At 42.9% G+C, this 11,782-nt stretch overlaps 2 protein-coding genes across 11 annotated transcripts in view; one reads left to right on the forward strand and one right to left on the reverse strand.

Annotated features, from left to right (window-relative positions):
- Positions 1–4,110, reverse strand: part of LOC129855821 (pericentriolar material 1 protein-like) — a 36,040-nt gene extending 31,930 nt beyond the window's left edge. For 5 of the 9 annotated variants that reach the window (XM_055923867.1, XM_055923862.1, XM_055923864.1 and 2 more), the window contains exon 1: positions 671–4,110. In XM_055923867.1, the coding sequence (XP_055779842.1) occupies positions 671–886 (216 nt within the window). In that variant the 5' untranslated portion in view covers positions 887–4,110. The remainder of the gene's footprint in view (positions 1–670) is intronic. The other 4 variants (XM_055923866.1, XM_055923861.1, XM_055923859.1 and 1 more) reach the window with 4 other exon arrangements.
- A 1,414-nt stretch (positions 4,111–5,524) lies between these two features.
- Positions 5,525–11,570, forward strand: LOC129855824 (uncharacterized). Of its 2 annotated transcripts, XR_008759565.1 has the most exons (9): positions 5,525–8,584; positions 8,672–8,848; positions 8,939–9,000; positions 9,083–9,172; positions 9,260–9,544; positions 9,624–9,659; positions 9,758–10,312; positions 10,595–10,704; positions 10,797–11,570. XR_008759565.1 is itself a non-coding variant. In XM_055923871.1 (6 exons), exons 1-6 carry the CDS (start codon positions 8,422–8,424, stop codon positions 9,535–9,537), a joined length of 702 nt encoding a protein of 233 aa, XP_055779846.1. In that variant the 5' UTR covers positions 5,525–8,421; the 3' UTR covers positions 9,538–9,617. The 2 variants fall into 2 exon arrangements, 1 of the variants encoding a protein (XP_055779846.1); XM_055923871.1 differs by lacking the exons at positions 9,624–9,659; positions 9,758–10,312; positions 10,595–10,704; positions 10,797–11,570 and having other exon boundaries at positions 9,260–9,301; positions 9,370–9,617.
- Positions 11,571–11,782: the final 212 nt, after the last annotated feature.

Below are 11,782 nucleotides of genomic sequence, written 5' to 3' on the forward strand. Positions count from 1 at the left end.
GGGAAACTTCAACCTGGAGTTTAAAAGGACAGAAGCTCATATACATGTGTTTTATGTAATACCATGTACTGCACATCATGGTTGCCCAAAGAGGACACACTACAATAAACTTGTAATACACTATTTCAAATCCATGTCTTGCTTTGGTCAGCATTGTAGGTAGATTGAAAGACTCTAGAGCTAGTCAGTGAGTGGGATGAATCCTTACTAAAGCTATAGATACCACAGTATGAGTCATAATACCCATAAAACCTACCGGACAAGTTGGGAAATAGTTCCAACTGTTTTTGCACCATTCATTTCCCCCCCATAAGGGTTTTTAGAAACACGTCAAATAAGGACTGTGTTTCGTGTAGATGAATGTTGGGGTAATGATTGGAACCATTTCCCTGTTTGACCTCTAGGCTTTATGGGTATTATGACACCTCTACTGTGGGGCTATATATCCACAAACGACTTACGCAATCACAAAGATTTTTGTTACTTTCGCAAATCTCCATTTAGGATTTAGCCTTTTAGTGTCCGTTCTCAATGGTCCCAAATGCCACCCTATTCAGCAGTACCCTACGTTCGACCAGGACCCATAGGGCTCTGGTCAAAAGTAGTGCACTACATCGGGAATAGGGTTCCATTTGGGACACATCCTTTGTCACTCTCGTTTCCTCTGTACCATGTTGTTGAGCCTGTCCTCCAGGCTGCTGCCGTTGGTAACGGTCCAGTTGTGCAGCTCCTGCTCGTCTGCGCAGTCGTCAAAGGGAGAGCCCCCTGTCGCCATGTCCTCCTCCGCTCCGCACCTGTTGGGTCGTTGACATGCATCGTCAGTCAACACTCTAGAACGGCTTTGGACTGGAGACTCTTTCATACTGGCATACTGTAAACAACTCATTTACTCACACACACTCACCAGGTTTTCAATTAGCCGGTAATTGTTGGCTTTAGGACAATAAAGAAAATGAAGCCGATAAAATTATTGCCAGCCAAATTGAACAGGAGAATAAAATAAAATCCACACCGTGCAAAAATAATGCTTCATATTAATTGATGGAAATACATTTCACAGTCATGCTTATCGTCCATTAGGTTATTTTGTTAAATTTAGTGGAAATAAAATTGGAGTCTGCTCCCCCGCGACTGCAGCGCGGAAATATCAGCTCACAGATAACTTCACTCAACTTTCTAGAGCAGTGGTCACCAACCGGTCAATCATGATCGACCTCCAATGTACTCTGTCCACAGGAGTAACAACATTCATTTGTGTATAAAAAGAAAATTGAGACTGGCTACTTAGCTTATTCAAGCCTATAGGCAGAGGGTATCATAATTTCTGATTCTCTGTAATAATGGTATGACAATAGCGCATTTTATTTTGTAAAGTCGTTTCTTGCGTCAAACAGCATTTTCAGTCACCTTGCCTGAAGGACAAGTTGATGAAGAGGTTATTGTCAAGCCCTGCGTGTTTTTTTCCCAAAAGTCTCATGGAATCCTACATTGAATACCACACATTGGCTGCTACTGTAGGCTGAGAGAGAACAGCTATTTCCATGTTAAAATGTTATGGGACGCATTTTCGTCATGGTTATTGATGCTAGGCAACTCTGGCAGGCCTACATTATGATCAAATAGCCACAGTTGCCTACACACATGGCCACTGTTAAAACTAACTTACAGCAGATACAACCTCAGTGCTCAGAGTAACAGCGCGTTAGAAGTTGCACAAAATTTTCACAACTTTCAAATTTGTTCTCAGCAGACCTGAAATTTGCTCAGTGACGAAGAAAACGAGGGAACATTGGTTGTAATGTATAATTTCTTACCTGCGCACAGCACACAGAGCCTATGTTGAGCAGAATATCACTTGTCAGACAGCGCTAGAGCTGCAGCAGCAGCAGCTCCTCAGCTTGTTGTTGCTGGAGTAAAACATGTACTTTAATAAGACCAGTCATTGGGCAACAATTCTAACGCAGTCACCTGTTCAAAACGGTTTTGATGGCCACAATTAAAAATGTCATATTTTTATTTCTCAACTGGCAATTGCAACACGCCTCCCATTTAAGTACAAAGGTAACGGTAGGCATGCTATCAGTGCGGCACCCACCACTTGTCTTACCTTGCTACAAAGCAGTCTAGGAAAAACCTGACCATAGAAACGTGGAAGCAATTATTTTATAAAAATACTTCCTCATATGCCATTTAAACCAGCATCTCTCCTGTTGGTTTTCATATCAAATCCCAGTTATATTAGCAACCTAAGTTTCTAACAGAGATTGTCATCTCAGTCACATATAGAACCGCTGGCATCAGGTGCACTGTTTGTTTTCCCACAAATTGAATTTTAGCACATTTTTGAAAATAATGCTTTAGTGTCTGCTTCATTACAGGAGTTGGATGTTCTGTTAAGATGAATACCATAATCAAAATGTTTGTCATTCTGAGCACCGTGAGTGGACTTCCTAATGGGTTATACACACACAATGCATAACATTATAGCTCAGGAACATTTCTCAAATTGACAGCAAGTTAAAATATTTCAGGTCACGTTGTCTGGGCCACATTTTCCAAATGGAACCCCTGACACACACACGTCAAAACAAACAAGGAAACCAATATACAGAGCTGTGTTTCCAAAGTAGCTACACCGTAATGACATTAACAGAGTGCATGATTCTAGAGGAGTTTGTTGCGTTCAGAAACAGCCTCCAGACAGAAACTGTGCCTTGTTCGTCGGAATGTTCCTGCAACTAAGCAACAGTCAACATTCACCGACCTTTCCCCTATGACAAATATGACAGTAAATTAAACCATAACATGTGAAGCATAACGTTAATAATCCAAAACACTACAGCTAGCTTGCTACAAACCAGTGTATGACTTATTTATGACATAGCTAATAGTAATAAACAATACCGATTTCAATAACGTTACCTTACCTATCGATTACGTACCTGTGCGGTGTATTCAGTCACCCACTATTAATTGGTTGGCTTGCTATTGGAGAGGTAGCAGATTGAGTAAGGATTTCTTGATGACTAACTGTAACGTTAGTTTGCCAACTTCACGACAAAGGGCACGGTTTAGTCTAGATGGATTAGCGTTAAACCTCTGCGTTGTAGACCGCTAGAATTCCCGGTAAAGTTTACGAAATTCCCTCCACTTCTGTGAGTTCGCAGGAGCCAACTGTCACTAGCAACAAATAGCCCCCCTCTGAGAACTTCTAACGTAACAAAGTATAGGGACAAATCGATGCGGCGTATTCATAATTTGGGATACCAAATGTAGCTATGCAATTCTAAACTAGTTTACATTTGGCTTTGTCACTGTTTGGCAACATGAAGTTGAACGCCATGGTAACACTTGAGAGCCCCCCCCCCCCCCTACCTTCCCCGCGAAAGCTGGGGGTGAAATTCCGATAATGGAAAATACGTTGAAGGCTAACTAACGTTAATTGTTACATTCACTGCCCTTGGGAAGTTTGAACAATTGATGTTCAAAACAAAAGCTTATGTTCAATTCGGAGGGGAAAGTACTGTCACTTGCTAGTAGGAATTACAGTTAGCTAGGAATTACAATACCTTGATGGCACTTGCGTAGGTAACGTCAACTTGCTAGTAGCTAACGTGACCTATCTAGGTAGCTAGCTGGCCAACTAAAAACAAGATTTCACAGCCTGACAAGATAGTTAGCTACCTACTTAGTTATTGTTGGCTATAACAGGTTCAAAATTAGTACACGTAGCTTGTTAGATACATTAGCTAATCATGTCTACTCGAAAATACAGCACCAACCTAGTTTTGTTTTGGGTAAGGGGGTAGCTAACTTGCTAGCGAGCTGCGTGATGATGCTAAGTTAGCTAACGTTAGCTGGTGGTGAACTAGCCACTTGCCTTGGCTAATAAAATTAGTGGAAAGAAATGAATTACCTCAGTGAGTTTATAAGAAATTGTCGTAACACGTTATGATCAACGGCTCATTCTAAGAGCCATGAGAAGGCTGGTTTCTCAATTAATACAAACAAGTCGTTTCGGTGTTGTTGCTGAATCCCCTCAGTCAAGGTACGCTTAACCGCCCAGTGTCAGCCATTACATTCCCTGTTCAAGGAGGCGGAGTGATGTAAAATAGTAGTGCTACTTGCACAAGAGAACCTCATCATCAATACTGTTATGTTTTTCCTCAAATGCACACACACAGATGTAAGGAGTATATCAAAGGGACTGTAATTATGTGTACAATATTTTTAGACAATGTACAGGCAAAGGAACCCCTATTGAATGAGGTACTATTTGGGCTCTCGGATGGTTAATTAATGGTACGTTACATTGCAAGAATGTCAGTGTTTTGCCAAAAAGTTTAACTTTGAACAGATCAAGTTTAATTAAATTGAATCAAATTGGCCAATTACTTACATTATTCACTCACACTGGTGTCATGGAAATGTGTAAATATTCAAACTGTTACAAGCTGTAATTATATGTTAAGCAAACAGGCCCCTTTGTGAATCAATAGAACCGACCCGTATCATCTGAGCTGAACGTTTGCCACGCACATACACATACATGTATTTTCTTCCCTACAAATCTATATTAATAATACATTGAGACTGGAGAGAAGTATAAAAAAAACACCGCAAGATCTGCTTAAGTTTACAGAATGATGTGCCCGACCACCAATTTACAACTGCACTCTTTGCTACAACTCCATCCAGCTAGATGCTCGCCATCCGATGAAAAACACAAAAGAAGACGACAGCGCAAAAGTAGAATTGGAGGCGAGCATACATCGGTGTAGGCGAGTTTTGATTTGGAATATTCGTTGTTGGGACTAAAGCAAACCAGACGGCATCATTTACTTGTTTTTATTTTATTTACGGATAGCCAGGGGTATGCTCCAACACCCAGACACCATTTACAAAGGAAGCATGTGTTTAGTGAGTCCGCCAGATCAGAGGCAGTAGGGATGACAAGAGATGTTCTCTTGATTCGTGTGTGAATTAGACCATTTTCCTGTCCTGCTAAGCATTGAAAATGTAACGAGTACCTTTGGGTGTCAGTGAAAATGTAACGAGTACCTTTGGGTGTCAGTGAAAATGTAACGAGTACCTTTGGGTGTCAGTGAAAATGTATGGAGAAATACTTTTATTTTGGAATGTAGTGAAGTTAAAGGTTAAGTAAGGTACAGAGACCCCAATGGTTTACAGTTTATTTTGGCCCATAGACCACTTTCAGGGTGAGGAACAGTCTAACATCACGTTGTAAAATAGTGAAAACAGAATGACACGGTAACATCTTCTCTCTTGCTAAGTCTGTTATTGTATGCCCAATACAATTGTTTGTATTTCAAACGATATCTGTACAGCCTTATCATTCATCTGAACTATTACTATATACGGGAAATAGATTACTATGTTGATTCCGTTTACATCACACTCACAATATCACCCTTCCAATTTGCTTTTTTATCTAGCCCAGCTCAAAACACCATCCAGCAGGTGCCGTTGTTGTCTATTTCTGGGCTCGCCACCCCCGTGAAAGCACAAAAGAAGACGGCAACGCAAGCAATTCTGCAAGTCGAGACGAGTTTGTTTTCGACTGAATGCCGAACTACCAGTCCTCTGAAAATGGCTAAACTACAGTCTTTGATTGTGTTTGTTAATGAACGTTTAGCAGTGGCTGCAGTGGAGATTTTAGACGTTGTAGAGAAAGTGGTCGCCGAGTACCAGGAGGAGATTTCCAGATCTGAAGAGGAGAATGACCGGCTACGGAGACTAATGCGGATCACACCAGAAATAAAACTACGTAGAATAGACTCCCTCCACTTCTCTCTCGCTGTCTCTGAGGAGGAGGTTATCCCTGAGCAGCAGCACTGTAAGCAGGAATGGAGCCCCAGTCTGGAGGACCCAGCTCCCATTCAGGTTAAAAAGGAACAGGAGGATCTCAGGACCAGTCAGGAGGTTGGGAAGATTCAAGGGCTAGAGGCTGACACCGTATAGTTCATATACACTCCTCCCTGTGTGAAAAGTGAATGTGATCAGGAGGATCAACTTCAGTCCTTGACTCTTCCCCAAACGGGGAAGCACAGAGAGAGTGACCCTAAACCAGTGATTGTCAATCCACTGAAGATGTCTAAACAGTCTTTGAGTGTGTTCGCTAGTGAGCGTTTAACTGTGGCTGCAGTAGAGATTTTGGGAGTAATAGAGAAAGTGGTAGAGGAGTACCAGGTGGAGATTTCCCAATTTAAAGAGGAGAATGACCGGCGAGGGAGACTGCTGCGGATCACACCCGGAATAAAACGATGTAGAATAGACCCCCTCCAGTTCTCTCCCGCTTTCTCTGAGGAAGAGGGCCCCACCCCCGAGCAGCAACACTGTGAGCAGGAGTGGAGCCCCTGTCTGGGGCAGGAGGACACAGCGCCCACACAGATTAAAGAGGAACAGGAGGAAATCAGGACCAGTCAGGACGTAGGGCAGCTTCAGGAACAGGAGGCTGACATCATAGAGTTCATATTCACTCCTCCTTGTGTGAAAAGGGAATGTGATCAGGAGGATCAACTTCAGTCCTTGACTCTTCCCCAAACGGTGGAGTACAGAGGGACTGACTCTAAACCAGTGAATCTCAAACCTTTTGTCACTGTGACCCACCTTGACAATCCCTGTGACCCTCCAGATAATCAAGACAATGCCTCCTGCCACAGATCAGCCGCAAGCAGCGATCCAGTAGGACTTGACATCAGCCGACCATTGGATCCCAACCCACCATTGAAGAAACCCAGCACCACGTCTAAAAAACCTCTCACCGGGAAAAGATTGAATTGCAAGGGGATCCTAAGCAGGCACATACAGACTCATACAGGAGAGAAACCCTTTAGCTGTGGTAACTGTGAGAAAAGCTTCAATCGCAAGGGGACCCTAAATGAGCATATAAAGACTCATACAGGAGAGACACCATTTAGCTGTGATGTCTGCGGGAAGAGCTTCAGACACAAGAAGAACCTAACTGAGCATATCCGGAGTCACACCGGAGTGAAACCATTTAGCTGTGGGACAAGCTTCAATCAAAAGGTTTCTCTTAAAAGGCATGTACTGACTCACACAGGGGAGAAGTCGTTTGTTTGTGGGAACTGTGGGAAAAGCTTTAGACACAAGGGGACCCTAACTGCGCATCTACTGACTCATACAGGAGAGAAACCATTTAGCTGTGGTGACTGCGGGAAAAGCTTCAGACAGAAGGTTACCCTTAACAGGCATATATGGGCTCATACAGGGGAGAAACCATTTAGCTGTTGCGACTGTGGGAAAAGTTTCAAGCATAAGGGAGACCTAACCAAACATGCACTGATTCACACAGGAGAGAAGCCATTTAGCTGTGATGACTGCGGGAAAAGTTTCAACAAGAAGGGGAACCTAACTGTTTATTTACTGACACACACAGGAGAAAAAACTTTTAATTGTGTTGACTGCGGGAAAAGCTTCAGACTCCTAGAAAACTCCCAGAAAACCTACCTGTGCATTTGCAGACTCACAAAGGTACAGGAGAGAAACCATTTCGCAGTGGTGACTGTGGGATAAGCCTCAGACACTAATTGAACCTGGACAGTAATATATAGAACATCAACAAAGAAAGAAAACAGTGAAAAATTTGGATAAAATAAAGGCAAGGAAGACAGAGATCATGGGAGTATCAGGAGATGGGAATAAGAAGGCTGGATATGGACAACTCTGTTAGGAAAGCAAAGCAACTCTGGATCATTCATGTTGTAGGTTTAAGATAAATATACTGTATGTGTGATTCATTTAGTTTTATAAAATGAGTGAGATTTAGTTTCATGGTCAAAGAGTACAGAGTATTGTAGGAAACCAGTCCTGGGGCCTGTTGCACAAAAGTAGAATTAAGACATCCGGGATAAATGACTCAGCTGAGCTCAATGAAGCCAAAACATGTGCGTCCAGGCTTAATTGGTTGCACAAAGACCAAGCCAGGATGAGCAGACACGGATTCATTAAGCCAGGTGAAACCAATCCTGGATAGGTGCGCGCTCACGGCTCACTCAAATAGACCCCGCCACAGATCACAGATTAACTGATTTACCATGGCAACTAGAGCCGCGTACTTTTCCCCGTCGGAAGCACAAATCCTCATGGAGGCATACGAGGAGGTAAAAGATATAATTAAGAAGAAAGGCAACACCGCCACAGTGATAAAGCAAAGAGAAAAAGCGTGGCAAAGTATTGCAGACCGCCTGAATGCGTAAGTAGTGCACAATTACACAGTCACCGCTCCGCTGAAACATCACAATTACAATTCAAATATTTAATTCACATCTCCAAAAATGCAGTTGTACTGTAATTATGAAACGGTTAAATTTTTAATTGAAATGCACTGCAGATATGAGTGAAATTGTGTAAAGTAACTCCATCACACTGTATAAAGCTATGATACATTTTTTGATATTTTTACTGAAAACAAGACAAAAATACCAAGTAATTTTTTGCAGTGTGACTCCATTAAGTGTGTGTGTGTGTAGATTAAACATGAACGGGCCAAAACGGACATGGCAGCAGGTCAAAATCAAATACAAGAACATTCTGCAGAATGGTATGGTCCCTGACTAATATTTAACAAAGCACAAGCATATATTGTACCCAGAAGGTGCCTGCTCACACATTGTCTGTACTGTTTTAGCAGTGAAAAAGAATACCCACAGACAAGGCACGGGTGGTGGGTCACCAAAGGCTGACCTTACCCCAGCAGAGGACATGGCCTTGGAGCTAAATAAAGGCAGGCCCGTCTTAGAGGGGATCCCTGGGGGGAAAGAGACGAGCATAGGTTCCTCCCAAGATGCCACCCGCTTCATTCAAGGTATGTCCTTCCATCTCTACATGGGATACAACCACATTCATATTGAATCAATTTGGACTGTCTGACTTTGGTTTACCTATTGCCTTGCAGTGTCTGGCAGCACTGTGTTCCTGTTAGAGCCACCAGCACAAGCACCAGACGATGCTGATCCAGTGAGTACTCCATCAAAGGCATAATGTAGGCCTGGCATGTCTTGTCTACTAGCTTCAATATGAATCCGATTAAATGTGATAGGGTGAAGGCCCCAGTGCAGCAGCAACAGCACATGATGGAGACGATGATGATGAGGAGGAGACCATCTCTCTGGATTCCAGAAGGCATGAGGTATCATGTTAAGACTGTGAAAGTACTATTTACTCTACAATGGTGAGGAGTCCTCATCAAAATCAAAAAATCTAATTTCTTTTACAGGACCCAGATGCTATACAGTGGGAAAACCAGCCTGGCAACATAGTGCGTATTAATAAAAGGACACCACATCCTGCCAAATTCCAGCTGCGCTAATTGTATTGTGTTCACAGAGCTCACAAGCTATCAGAAAGTTGTATGGCAACCACCTCCGGCGCCAAATAGAACTGGCAGACATAGACATTCAGTACAAGAAGAAAAAGATGGAAAATCTTGCACTGGAGTCCGAAATAAAAAAGAGGACAATTAGGAAACTGGACCTTGAAATAAAAAAAACTTGAGAGGGAGGTGAGATATGCCTTCAATGTACACTGTATGCTAACTGTAACACAAATGTATTAATCATTATTTTTCTTTCCTCCCCCAGCTCCAAGAAGATGACACAGCTCAAAATAAAAATTAGGTATATTCTCGTAAAGTCAAGTGAGCCATGACATATGAGCTCTTATTGTGAGCACACAGGACGGTGGCATCTTTCTAAGGTTTTTTTTATTTTCCCAGCAATCAGTACAACCAAGTCATCGTTATAAGGCATCGCCCTCTTTTGCCCACCCCCCCAGCACCAGGTGTGGCCACTAGCCTATATGAAGGCCCAAAATTGTGTGTTCCTTTCTGCTCTGACAATGGCATGCCCATTCGTGCGAGATGTGGTGGATGAAGAAGCACTTGTGCTGAGGAGAGCCTTCAGGCGAGAAAGGGTCTTCAGGGACCGGTTGGACCCACTGGCCTTCCCTGATGACCATCTATATGAAAGATACAGGTTTTCTGCAGATGGCATCAGGTATCTATGCAGACTACTGGGTCCCAGGATTAAGCACCGCACTGCACGGAGCCATGCACTGAGTGTGGAGCAAATGGTTTGTGTGGCCTTGCGCTTTTTTGCTAGTGGAGCCTTCCTGTACTCAGTGGGGGATGCAGAACAGCTGAACAAGGCCACAATTTGCCGCACAATAAGGAGTGTGTGTCTGGCTATCAAAGCATTAGCAGATGTCTTCATCTCCTTCCCTGGCCACAGAAGACTCTGTGACATCAAAGAGGAGTTCTATAGGATTGCAGGTAAGAGGATCTACAAATTACAGGACAACTGTTAACACATAGTAGGATACTCATTACTTTGTGTGACAGGTTTCCCCAATGTCATTGGTGCAGTGGACTGCACACACATAAGGATAAAAGCCCCCTCAGGTGCCCATGAGGCCGATTTTGTGAAATAGGAAATCCTTTCACAGCATTAATGTTCAGGTGAACATAACTTTTTGATATTGTCCATTGACGAACACTCTGCATTGCCAGTGATGTGCATTGATTGGTGTAATATTCCTCATCTTATGATTTCAGATGGTCTGCAATGCTGACTGTGATCAGCAATGTTGTGGCAAAATGGCCTGGCTCAGTCCATGACTCCAGAATCTTTCGGGCCTCTGAAATCTATCAGTGCCTATCACAAGGTAAGCCACACAACCCCTATTTATAACCATCATGGCTGTGTCAAGAATATCTCTGTGTTTATGAGGTAGTAATGATGAGATTGTGTTGACAGGTGAATTCTCTGGTGTGTTGCTGGGAGACAGGGGGTATGGCTGCCAGCCTTTTCTCCTGACACCTTTCACAGACCCCCAGGAAGCACAGCAGGCCTACAACCATGCCCATGCCAGGACCAGGGCCAGAGTTGAAATGACCTTTGGCCTCCTGAAGGCACGCTTTCACTGCCTTCACAAATTAAGGGTCAGCCCTGTTAGGGCATGTGATATTACTGTGGCTTGTGCTGTCCTCCACAATGTGGCCTGCCTGAGGAAGGAGAGGGCCCCCAGAGTGCCACCAGCCATGGACTGGGACAATCCGGCAATCTTCCCTGATGACGACAGTGGTCGGCTGCTGAGGGACCAATATGTGTTGAATTATTTTAGTTAGTATGTGTGCTTTCAATTTTGGTTAAATATGTCCTGCGGTGGCAGAGGAATTTGGGTTTTTTTGGGTTCGTTTTTTTTACGAATTTGGCCTCTTATGATGTTTGTGCGGTATACTGTGTGTAATACAAGGCTGCAGGGAGGCTACTGCATCCATTCATTTGTCTGTTCAGTTGATGTGTATGGATTTGTCCTGCATTTATTTTAGTGTGCAGACATGCAGGGTGTGTTATATACAGACCTTTGAATGTGTATGTATCATTTTGTATAATATGCTTGGATTCTGTGCTTTCCATCTTGTAGAGTCACTGTGACTTCAGTTTTGAAAGGAGCTGATGGTTTACCTGCTTTGTTTTGTCCTTATTCAATAAAGGAACATAATGTTACACATTGTGTTTTTATATTCATATGGAATGTGTATTTGTTTATATGACAGAGTACTAGGGCCACACTGAAGAAAAAGGATAAAGTCATAAATTTATGAGGCTGGTTCTTTCTGCAGAAAAGCTACATATTGTTTTTACAGTTTTGATACTTATGACAATGTGATACTTAATATTCTGGCACATCAGCATGTCTTTGTTTATGAAACCATACTGAAGTACAATTTCACGAAATG

The sequence above is a fragment of the Salvelinus fontinalis genome, chromosome 5 (genome assembly GCF_029448725.1).
Source record: "Salvelinus fontinalis isolate EN_2023a chromosome 5, ASM2944872v1, whole genome shotgun sequence".
Taxonomy (NCBI): Eukaryota; Metazoa; Chordata; class Actinopteri; order Salmoniformes; family Salmonidae; genus Salvelinus; species Salvelinus fontinalis.